Raw genomic sequence first — 12178 nt, 5'->3', positions numbered from 1 at the left:
AAAATGTATGTGTTGGATGGGCAGTCCTTTTCTCTTCTTCTTTTCTAAAGAAATGAGTGGACCAACGTAGTACTTAAAGCACCTGCAAGTTTCAGGATTGGACGGTGGATCTTTGGGAGAAGTTGTTCGGTGTTTAAGTTAGATCACCAGGCTGTATATGTGGGGATGACTTGAACCTCACCCACCAAACGATTCCACCGACAAAACCATGTTAAGTTTCCACTTGGGCCTTTGGTTAATCTACTTAGGCCCATCAACGAGTTTTGTTTATATGCAGCCGAAAATGCAAAATCAATATTATCAAAAGTGATTTTAGTTTGTCAAGTTTTATTTTTTACTATTATTATTATTTAATTTTCTTCTCTCTTTACGTTGCTTCAAACTCTTAACCAGGTTTACTCTCGTAGTATTGTTCTGATGTAACCGTGCTCATTTACTCTTGAGTACTGATATATCAACTCCTAAAAAATAAAGATTGATTCAAGAGCTAATGAGTACTGACATATCTGAGTATATACGATTATTCCATGGCATGACATAAGCAACAAATAAGTTCAACCAACGTCGTACTCATCCATCATATGTGTCTAAAAGTGGTCACATAATATTGATTTTCGTTAAAAATGTTAGTGTAAGGACCATTTTTATAGAGAAACAAAGTACAGGAACTTATTTTATAAAATTCAAACTACAAGGGCTGATTATAAAGATGCAAATCACATGAATAATTAAATTTGCATTTTTGGCTAATACATAACTCTGTCGTATTCTATATGGTGCTAGCATGTTTATGCATTTAAAAGTCATGCCGACAGCAGGGATGTGAAAACTGTCGGTAGCCATGAACAGTAGACAACCGAATGAGGATTTGATGTTAGATTTCAATGCCTTGAGGGAAATACCCAACAGGATTTGGAACAGCATCAATGTCTCAGTTCTTGAGATAAAGTAGCTTTTCATATATATATATATATGGAAAACAAACATTGATGTGTTCTAACTTTCATTGATGAATGCAGGGCAATCATCAACAGGAAAAGGGTTGAGCCATGGCAATACTTTCATCTATTACAGTGTAAAATCATATTCTGTCCCATTGATTTGTTACAGATTTTCATCTATTACAATGTAAAACCATATTCCGTCAACTGATGTTTCATGTTAACGGTGGACTTGCTCAACCAGCGATCGATATCCCAAAAGAAACATAAAGGTAGAAAAACATGAAGCAAGAAGTTGAGTAACCAGAATTTGCCATCCTGTCAGAGTTGTCTGTGGTAATTATTGATCAGTGTTTATTGACATGTCCCCTGCTTTAAAACAGAGGTTGCAGCAAAGAGAATGGGTCCAAAAGGGTAGTTTGAAGCTTAATGTCTCAAGAAATTTCAAGCGAATTTTGGATTTACCAACAGAATGCTGTGAAATGCCTAACCAGAGTATGTCATTCAGGGAGAGAAAAACATTTTACAATGACTATGAATCTTCACAATTTCCTGAGAACGAGCAGACTGCTGCCACTCCCAATTTCTCCCACCCAAAACACTGGCCAGCTTAGCATACAAAGAACTTCTAGAGTCATATATCACCCTATACTCATATTTATGATCTCTTTCAAAATACTTTTATTGCTCTTCAAAACTTTTTCTTCAATTTATTATTAGAATCAGTTTAGTGCAGAAATAGATTTCTAATCTCTTGACAAGAAAAGTATTTATGAGGGTATTCAGGTTTAACTTCAATTGTGCATAATGCAGTTAAACTGTAGATCGAATATGAGCTTTATTGTATTATGTAGGGGTGTACAAGCTGTTACGGTTAGTGAATATTGTATAAAACAGTTACCACACTGCCTTAGGTGGTGATTGAATTTCCGTAACTGTAATCTTACCAATTAGTGTTTTTGAAATTACTGCCGGTTAGCGGTTTTAGGGGCAAGCGAAGTTGTGAAGGCAGTTAATAACAGCTAACTTGCACACATCATAAAGAGCATAAAAAAAAAAAGAAGAGAAAAGAAAAGAAGACGTAAAAGAAACTTTGCATATTGATGCTCACTTGTCACCCTTATTTATATATATAAATAAGAAAGAAACTATACTCCATCTTAGCCAATATAAGAAAGTACAATGAAGAGTTCATATAGATGAAGAATGGCTTGAATTAAAACCAGTCTCTTTACTTGACAATGTGTGAAAAGCATATGCACCTAGCCCCACCGCAACATTGATTTATTTACCATTCAACATTAATTTATAAAAAAGGCATTCCTCACAGAAACAGAGCCACCATAATGGTGGTAATAACTGGAGCAAAGAGTCACCAAAACATGTAGAAATTAGGAGGCTGAATGGTCACTCAGGAGCAACTAAAACTACTTGTTTTCCAACATTGCGGCCACTGAAAATTCCAACTAGAGCTGCAGGGCCACTCTCTAGGCCTTTAGCTTCGTCTTCCACATACACTATCTTCTTTTCTCTGATGTAAGGCAGCACAACGTCTAAGAACTTGGGATATAGGTGATAGTAATCATACACAGTAAATCCTTCCATCCGGACACGCTTATATAGAATGGTCAACAGATTTCTTATGCCTTCAGTATGATCAAGATTGTACTGTGAGATCATTCCAGCTACAACAATGCGGCCGCGGAGTCTCATGTTGAGAAGCACTGCATCAAGCGTTTTGCCTCCAACATTCTCAAAGTAGATGTCAATGCCTTCAGGGAAACACCTAACAGCATTTGGAGGAACATCAATGTCTCTCAGTTCTTGACAAAAAGTAGCTATTCATATATGGCAAACATTGAACTTTCATTGATGAATACAGGGCAATCACAATAGGAAAAGGGTTAGCCATGGCAATATTTTCATCTACTATGATGTAAAATTATCTTATGTTCCATTGATTTGTTTAGATTACTTGTATGCATGTTGTATATGTGACGTCCCACATTACCTGGGTATGGAAAAGATGATATATTTATATGGAATAGGGCTGGCAAAACGGGTAACCTAGTAGACACAATTATGACCCATTAAGACCCGCGACCCGATTACCCGAGACACGAACACGACCCATTTAACTAAACGGGTCAGCAGGTCTGACACGATTATAACACGAAAATATCCGAATAATCCGACTCGTTAAAAAAAAAACCCTTAATCAAAATTGGAAAAAAATAATTTAATAAAGGGATCTCTTGGGCCAAAGGACTAGTCAAATTTATCCTAACCGTCCAAGAAGAATAAAAAGTTTTAAAAGAGAATGTTTTAATATATAGATAATGTTTTAATATATAGACCCACATAGAAAAAGTATCGAAAAAATAAGGAATAAGCCAGTGAAGTGAAGCCATGAAGTGAAGAGTGAAGTGAAGCCGTGAGTGAGTCAATTTAAGGTTAACTTAGTTAGAACTTAGACATAGGTTTTTTTTTTTTTTTTTTTTTTTTTTATTTTTTTATTTTTTTAATTTTTTAATTTAAATGGGTTTGGCAGGTCACCCGAGACCCAGCTGACCTGCCAGACCCATTTATTAAACGTGTCTGGTGGGTCGACCCATGGACTTGGGTCAACCCGCCAGACACGAATTTAATCGTGTCTTAATCGGATAGACCCGATTAAGACCTAAACCCGATAAGCCCAGATCTAATACCTGTTAACTTCGTGTCGTGTTCGCGGGTTGTGTCAAAATTGCCAACCCTAATATGATGGAATATAGTCTCTCTAAATGGTATGAGGCATTTTGAGAGTAAATTTAATAATAAAACCGTACAGGCTTGGCCCAAAGAGGACAATATCAGACCACTTAGATCAGGAGTGTTTCAGTATATGTGCTGACCTTTTAAGAGCTGCATCCAAGTCGTCCTCTTCCTTATAATTGAAAGCCTCATCGAATCCAAACTTGTTCTTTAGTAGATCAACCTGGTTCAACACAAAAGCAGGACATCAATGGATGTTTCATGTTAACAATAGACTTGCTGAACCAGCTATCGATATCCCAAAAGAAACAAAAAGATAAAAGGTAGAAAAACATGAAGCAAAAATTTTAGTAACCAGAATTTCCATCCTGTCAAGTTGTCTGTGGGAAGTTCCAAGAGTTCTTGTACTTTTCCCTTTTTTATTTAATTTTTATTTTTTCTTATGCAGTAAAAGATCGATGCCGATTACATGTGATACCTTTTCTTGGCTTCCAGCACTTCCAACGACATAACAGCCCATGAGTTTAGCAAATTGGCCAACAAGCTGACCAACTGCGCCAAATGCTGATGAGATAAACACATATTCTCCTTTCTTTGGAGAACAAAGTTCATAGAACCCCGCATAAGCAGTCATACCAGGCATACCTGTGCACAAACAACAACATCCACTACTTATACCGTTATACGGAGCATTCAAGTTTTCAACATATCATGACAAGACAAATAAAACCATTGATTTTCTTCTGAAATCCAAATTAATGTAAACTTCATCCAACTATGAGCAAACGACTTAATTACCAAGAAATCCAGTATAGTAGGAAAGGGGCACATCAGTGTGCTGGATTTTGAAGAGGCTTTCTGTCATTGTGATGAGACTGTATTCTTCCCATTTGGTTACCCCCCAAACCAAGTCTCCTTTCTTGAAATCTGGGTGCCCTGAATCCATAACTTTCGCCACTCCATACCCAGCTATTGGCTGCATATTTCACCAACAAAATAATATGTTAAAACATGCAAAAAGAACCGCAACTTTCCTCCCATATCCACATAGAGTGAAAGGAAGGAAAACATTTAGTATATGAAAGAGAAAGGTGAGAGCTTACTGAATGAGGGGCAAAGGAATTAAAAAGGCGATCTTTGACTTCTGCCTTACTGCCACGCATGTAGGGATCGCAGGACAAGTAAAGGTTCTTCACCAGAACTGCATTTGAACCCTCTGGAACCTTCAAGCGGATGGTTCCAGTGCTCAAGTACATGTCTTCTTCTTTGGGATTGCCATGAATGTAGTCTCTAGCCAGCACCTGCTTGTTCCTCACTTCTTCACCATGATCATCACCGGCCGCCATGATTTCTAACCCTTTCCCTCTCTGTCTTTTCTCTACAACTTGTTGCAATGCGGCATACAAATGGTTCTTCTTTTATGGGCAAGATAGTCATCAAAATCAGGTTCATAAATGAGATATTCAAATGGGAGTATCCTTCCTGATGAAAGAAACCCAGATGGGACACTAAGACTTTAATACAAACACGGATTGACCAAACATTTGGCACATTCCAATTGTACTATTTCTAACCATTCAGGAAAATCCACCTATCTGCACCATGCCATCACCTTTCGTTTTACTGCTTTTCTATGTCTAAGATAAACAGATTATGAGGAGACAAAAGAGAAAGGTCAAAAAAATTAACTTGAATGTGAATGCTGATTAATTTACTATATATTAGAGTGGTCACGAAAGAATTTTCAAATAATTAGACTTTAACATACATATTAGAATATCATGTATTAATAATACCTATGTTACTTTGTTACCACTTTTAGAGCATACTTGAGATTGTGTTTGAAAAATAGAGTTTTTAAGTAAAAAACATTTTTTGGTAAAAACAATGGGTTTTGACTAGTTTTGGGCTTTTTAAGCTCTTGAGAGTACTTTCAATTTTTTTTACTAAACAAGTACTTTTTTTTTTGTTTTGAAACAAACTTTTTGAGCGTTAAACGTACTTTTAAGCACTCAAACGCACACTCAAACAAGCTCTTAGAGTATCTAACGGTGCAATTGACCCCATAAAGATTATAGTAAACTAATTTTAATCAGTAATTAATCAATCCAGCCATCTAAATTAGTTGATCCATGGTGCTCGACAACAAGAGATTATTGGACAGCAAATCTAAAGAGAGATTACACAATTTGTTTGTTTATGAATTTGTTATTAAGTGGGGGCCGATTAAGATCCATTAATATTAAATTTAACCAAGAAATAATATAATATTGTTATGTATAAGATAAGATTTTAAATAATAAAAAATAAAGTATAGATAGAAATGGCATAATCTCATTATGTGCTGCGATTATCGATCACTGGGAAACCGTTAAAAAGGATAATGACTGGCACAGTCGCCGATGAGACCAAGTTTTATCAAAATTGTATAATTGAGATGTCGTGGAAGATTTGTATAGCGGGTTCAGGCGTCAGAGCTCACTTCATCATATGCGTAATTTTGTTGTTAAATACTTTGATAAGGTGAGATAGGGTGGGACGCACTCAGAAGATTTTTTTTGGGGGGAGAGGGAAAATGAGAACGCCAACAACGAAAAAAGACAAAATGGGTGATCAACCCAAACATCAACTTATAATCAACTAGAAAAAGGTGTTGTGACAAAGTATCAAAGTAATTAATGAAAATGAATTAAAATAATGACTCCATCGGCTTATTAAGAAAACTAATGCAACTACAAAGGGTTGTAAGCAAAGGCAAATGACCCCAAAAATTCTTGTAAACACAACAATATAACTGACAAAAAAGGTTGGATCGGGGCTAGCGACAAGCAACCACACTAGTCACCACAACAAAAAGAGTTGGGAGGAAAAGTCTCCATGCAAGAAATTAACAACAGAGAGACAAGATCTCACAAAAGCGACAAGGACTGGTGAAGGCAATGATGATCGACGAGGTGCGGAGAATAACACAGGCATCACAAGCAAGAAAATAAAGGCCATCCTATCTCTAACCCAATCTTCTCGCCTTTGTTAGTCTTGTTTGATGACCCATATTCGACCTTTGTTGATTTTTTTTTTTCTTCATAGTTGGACTTATTTTAGCCCATTGTTTGGCCCAAGTTTATCGGTCACTTTCGCCGGCTTCCACAATCTTCCACTTAGAGTTTAAGCAAGAATTTTATAATATCTTTTCATATAATTGTGATTGTAATCAAATCTACTTTATTTATATTGTATTCATCTACCACCTTTTCCCTATAAATATGAATCATTGCTACTGTAAACATGATTAAGAGTAAAAGCAAATATATAATTAACGTTTGAAGTTTTAACTTATGGTTGTAGGTCATAAATCAAACCATGCAATTCTTATGTGTTCTCTCTCCTATTTCATCTCTCCATTTCATTATGTTTTTCTTCGACCAGAACACATGACAATATTGATTTAAATTGCATGCATGCAAACTTTAAACCATTTATTAAGCATAAAACATCTTACATGGTACACAGTTTTCCTCATACCTAGGAATAGGAAGGCCACCTAGCTGACATATATAGTGGCATGATGAACATATATAATATACATTAATTAATGGATGGCTGAATTAATCATTCACGAGCAACTGCAACTACTTGTTTTCCAAAGTTGCGACCAGTGAAAAGCCCCACAAGGGCAGCTGGACCACTCTCGAGGCCTTCAGCTATGTCTTCCACGTACACTATCTTCTTCTCTCTGATGTAAGGCAGCACAAGGTCCAAGAACTTGGGATATAGGTGATAGTAATTGAGATGTGTGTAGCCCTTCATGTGGATCCACTTAAACCCAATCTGCAGCAAATTTTTAATGCCTTCATGCTCTTCAAGGTTGTACTGTGAGATCATTCCGCACACAGCAATGCGGCCATTGTGTCTCATGTTGAGAAGCACCGCGTCCAGCATTTTGCCCCCAACATGCTCAAAGTACACGTCAATGCCATGAGGGAAATACCTGGTCACGAACAAAATTTAGTAATTTTGCAATTTTTTTTTTGTTAATTAGTACTTGAAATATGTTGTAATACAGACCTTTTCAAAGCTATATTCAAATCGTGCTCTTCCTTGTAATTGAAAGCCTCATCGAACCCAAGCTCATTCTTCAATAGATCCACCTAATCGATCAAGAGTGGTGCAGAGGAAAGGATAAGATTTCATTTTCAATACCCAAAAAATATAAAATAAAATAAAGAAAGAAAACAAAACTATTGTATGATACAATATTTCAAATTGCAACCATTGAGTACCATATGTATATATATACCTTCTCTTTGCTTCCAGCACTTCCAACAACATAGCAACCAGTCAACTTTGCGAACTGCCCAATAAGCTGACCAACTGCCCCAGATGCTGCTGAAACAAAGACATATTCTCCCTTCTTAGGAGCACCAACCTCATAGAACCCAGCATACGCAGTCATACCCGGCATGCCTATGGGGAAAAGAATTGTCTCACATGAGTAAATAAGTTTTTGAGCATTCTTTCTTTAAAAGTCAGTTTTTAATAGTGAATTTTACTTAAATTTTGTATCAATTCGCAGTGAGCTAGTGAGCTCGTATGCCGCACACAAAAGATTGTCAAATAGTTTATTTCAAAAATTTACCAAGGATTCCAGTGTAGTAGGAAAGAGGCACATCATCATCAGGAGTGTGCTGGATTTTAATGAGGCCTTCACTTTTGGTGATTAGGCTGTACTCTTCCCATCCTGTCATCCCCCAAACCAAATCCCCTGCCTTAAAATCTGGATGCCCAGAATCCAAAACTTTACCCACGCCATACCCGAATACAGGCTGCATGTTTTTCACAAAAAATAGTCATGAATATCAGTTATATATATAAACATTAATTACAAACCAAAAATACAAGCAAAATGAGATTTTCTTAAACAGACTTACAGAGCCAGGGGTGTAGTAATCGTATCGATCAGGACCTTGAACTTTCCTCATGAAGAATTGCATGAGAGGATCGCAGGACAAGTAGAGATTCTTCACCAGAACCGCCTTGGAACCTTCAGGAACCTTCAGCTTTATGGTACCAGTGCGCAGGTACATGTCTGATTCCTTGGGAAAACCAGTGACGTAGTCCCTGAATATCACCTGCTTGTTGCTCACTTCGTCTCCAACTACTCTCGCCATTTTCCTAATTGTGATAGATGTATGTGGTTGTTTGTTCCCTGTGAAACCGCGATGTTCTATTTATAGCACATCTGTAAGGGATGCATGAAATGTGTCTCAAATTGATTTCTCTGTCTGCTTGCGTGCCGCAGAAAATCACTCTTCCTCATACAACTTAATTACGTAACTGCTGACGCAGAGGGCATCGTATAGAAACAATTAACACTGTCGCCTGAACTTGGAAATAGTCATACTTGTACCGTGGATTTGTATGTATATATGGTTCAGCAATCCGCATGCCCATTTCCCCTCACTTTCTCGCCAACCAAACATACTGAGTTTCCTGTTTGACATAACCCAAAGATTAAGAAGGACAATAAATGAAATGACAACTCACACTGTTGATAGCAACTTTCCACAATAATCCTTATCAAATTCTTTGAAAATTGAAAAGTGGACACTACTCATTTTAATAGAGTAATTCTTCAAGCACTCAATTCCTCCTTTCATGACGCTTTATTCATCAAACGACAAAGCTAGTTTGCATTTACTTTTAGTAAGGAATAGTTTTGAAAAACCTATATACGACTCCAAACTACACCTATTCAATTGCCTAGATGTATCACTTAGAAGCAACAGAATAAAATCTCACTTAACAGTTAACAATCAACCAAATACAGATATGTAAAGAAATTCAAGAACATAGATATTTGGTTACGAAGAGGAAACCATTTAGAGAACTCTCTAAATGTAAAACCTTTTCGGGCCAGCCAAACCCAGGAAATCAATTCACTATAAGAAGAATATGGAATACAAGAAGAATTACAAAACTTTTGCAATTTTCTTTTCCTTGCACACGACAAGCGACCTACTTGACTTCTACCACAGTAGACCTTTCCAGAACATCTGGTACATTTCTTCTATAAGATTTCCTTTCACCGGAACTCCAATTGGCTTCACGTATTTAATCTTCACTCACATAAACTAGAACAATATCTCTTTCTAAGCTCTCTGTTTTAGCTCTCAAAATGTGTAGGTATAATAGGCAAAACAGTTTGTTTAAATAGAGAATAAAACAACAATTCAGCAGCCATGTCCGGATAGGGATAAGTGGGTGTCCGGACATGGCTAGGGTTACCTATGCATAACCATGTGGTGTCTGGACACCCAAGTCATGTGTTCGGACATGCCATGCAAAATGGTCTTGTTGGAAATTGGGTCCGGACCCAGCTTATGACGGTCTGGACCTACGTCTCAAATGTAGCTTGCTGGAAATTGGGTCCGGACCTAGCTTCTGGTGGTTCGGACCTCCCCTTCAAGAACAGCTTGCTAGATATAGTGTCCGGACCCAGCTTCTGACGGTTCGAACAGGCCCTTCACTTTTGACTTGCTGGATATTGTGTCCGGACTCGGCTTCTGACGGTCCGGACAGGCCCTTCAAAGTGTGTTGTCTGGAAATTGGGTCCGGACCTAGCTTCTGGAGGTCCAGACAGGGCCTTCTAGAATCATGCTTTCTGGACATGCTGAGGTGCTCATTTTCAACAACTTACATACAAACCGAATGTGCCAAAACCTAAACTAACAAACTCCCCTTTTGGCTATTCGGGGACAAAAATAATTATACATGAAAATGACACATCAATTTCCCCTTTTTGTCTTTGAAGGACAAAAGGAAGCACAAAAAAAATGGAATTCTAGAGTTAAAAAAAAAAAAAAAACCCATTAAATCTAAAATAAGTAGACACAAAAACAAAAATAGTCCCATCACATAATGGTATTTGATTTGTAAGCAAAGCAAACAAAAAATGAAAATTATTCTTGCCAAAAACTGTCCATGATATACTTCATATCTTGCTCCAAAGTCGTTAGGCAGGTGTTGATAGCTTCGATGCTTTGGCCTTGAGCTTGAAGTAAGTCAATTATTTTATTTAATTGACTGGAAACATCTGATGATCCCGAGGAGGACGCAGCTGAAGGATCTTGAACGATTGGAGGGGCATGGTCAGCTGGTGCGGGAAGCCTATGAAGTTGGGCATTGGACTTCATCACAGTTGCTTTTCCAAAGTAACCTTCAGGAGATTCCACATGTTCATGTGCAGCAATTTTAGGCAATGTGGCTTGCAAGATCTTCGTGATGAGGCCGCCATAGGGTAAGGCAATAGAGTGATCTTCATGGAGCTCAATCATTGTCAACACCATATGAGTACATAAACAGAACTCAACACGGTTAATGATGCCATAAATCATCATTGCTCGTTCGATAGTCACATGACTACTTCGAGATATTGGCCAAATATTTTGCAGCACAATCCGGGTTAGTAGCCTCTCTAGAGCCCATACATAACCAATGGGAATTTTGTTCTTGTCTTCGTCCCATACAAGCTCCCTGCTTGGATTAAGAACCACCATGATTTCCGCTTTAGTTGGTTGTGGCTCGGTCTCCAGAAATGGAAGCGGCTTCTCATTTGTTAATGGAATCCCAGTAACTTCACTTATCAAATCAGGAGTGATAGTGAGAGTTTTCCCAGAGACCTTGGTCTTAAATGACGGGTCACCAACCAAGTCAATATCTTCAATATTGTAGTAGAATTCCTGAACTAACTGAGTGTATGCATTAATAGGAACGAACAGAGATGTCCATTGATTTGCCTGGAATATCTCATAAATGGATCGAAAAGATTCAACTCGAAGATCATTTTGCTCCACTCCACGCTCAATCAAAATGTTGCGTGTCAGAATCTTGTCTTGTAAGATTGATTTTTCTTCTCGAGTGTGCTTCCTCCGTGGTGTGGATTCCGACATTGGATACACCATTTTCTGCATTCACACCCCAAAGAAGGAAGTAAATGGCCAAATAAAATTACATATTACTTGAAGGAGTCATTTAAAAAAAAATTATGATATGAAGCATGTGATTCCACAAATGAGAGATATGCACCAGAAACAGATTATAAATGTTGAACACAACAAAAATAACTTATTTCAAGAGGAAAAATGAAGATAGATGCAAAAAGATTTCATGTAGACATTCTATCGAACAGGTGATAGGCATTGAGGTATTGATTATAACATTATGAAAAGATTGCATGAATACTGAAAATACCTTGCCTAGGGACATCCCAACCAACATCTAAAGACCAATAACATTGAACTAGAGCAATTTAATTGAAGAAATGTAGCAAAATTGCAAACCGGAATCTTTGAGGCATTTTATCAAACACATGTTATGCATAAAGATGTGGGCGTGGAAAAATATATGTCAAGATAAGGAACCCATTCCTAAATACATCCTAGTTTATGTATTTTGCTACAATCATATGAGATAGAAAGAATGAT

At 37.3% G+C, this 12178-nt stretch overlaps 2 protein-coding genes across 2 annotated transcripts; both read right to left on the bottom strand.

Annotated features, from left to right (window-relative positions):
• Nucleotides 1-2137: 2137 nt before the first annotated feature.
• On the bottom strand, nucleotides 2138-5174 carry LOC132177081 (2-alkenal reductase (NADP(+)-dependent)-like). Its single transcript, XM_059589296.1, has 5 exons — nucleotides 4799-5174; nucleotides 4494-4671; nucleotides 4174-4340; nucleotides 3836-3918; nucleotides 2138-2727 (listed from the first exon to the last, which is right to left on the bottom strand). Exons 1-5 carry the CDS (start codon nucleotides 5039-5041, stop codon nucleotides 2349-2351), a joined length of 1050 nt encoding a protein of 349 aa, XP_059445279.1. The 5' UTR covers nucleotides 5042-5174; the 3' UTR covers nucleotides 2138-2348.
• Nucleotides 5175-7150: 1976 nt separating this feature from the next.
• LOC132177078 (2-alkenal reductase (NADP(+)-dependent)-like) lies at nucleotides 7151-8911 on the bottom strand. Its single transcript, XM_059589294.1, has 5 exons — nucleotides 8624-8911; nucleotides 8332-8518; nucleotides 7993-8159; nucleotides 7761-7843; nucleotides 7151-7683 (listed from the first exon to the last, which is right to left on the bottom strand). The coding sequence occupies exons 1-5, from the start codon at nucleotides 8861-8863 to the stop codon at nucleotides 7305-7307; spliced, it is 1056 nt and encodes a 351-aa protein (XP_059445277.1). The 5' UTR covers nucleotides 8864-8911; the 3' UTR covers nucleotides 7151-7304.
• Between the last annotated feature and the right edge of the window lie 3267 nt (nucleotides 8912-12178).

The sequence above is a fragment of the Corylus avellana genome, chromosome ca4, assembly GCF_901000735.1.
Source record: "Corylus avellana chromosome ca4, CavTom2PMs-1.0".
Lineage (NCBI taxonomy): Eukaryota > Viridiplantae > Streptophyta > Magnoliopsida > Fagales > Betulaceae > Corylus > Corylus avellana.
Note: the sequence above shows the minus strand (reverse complement) of the source record. Positions and strands in the feature narration are given on the sequence as shown.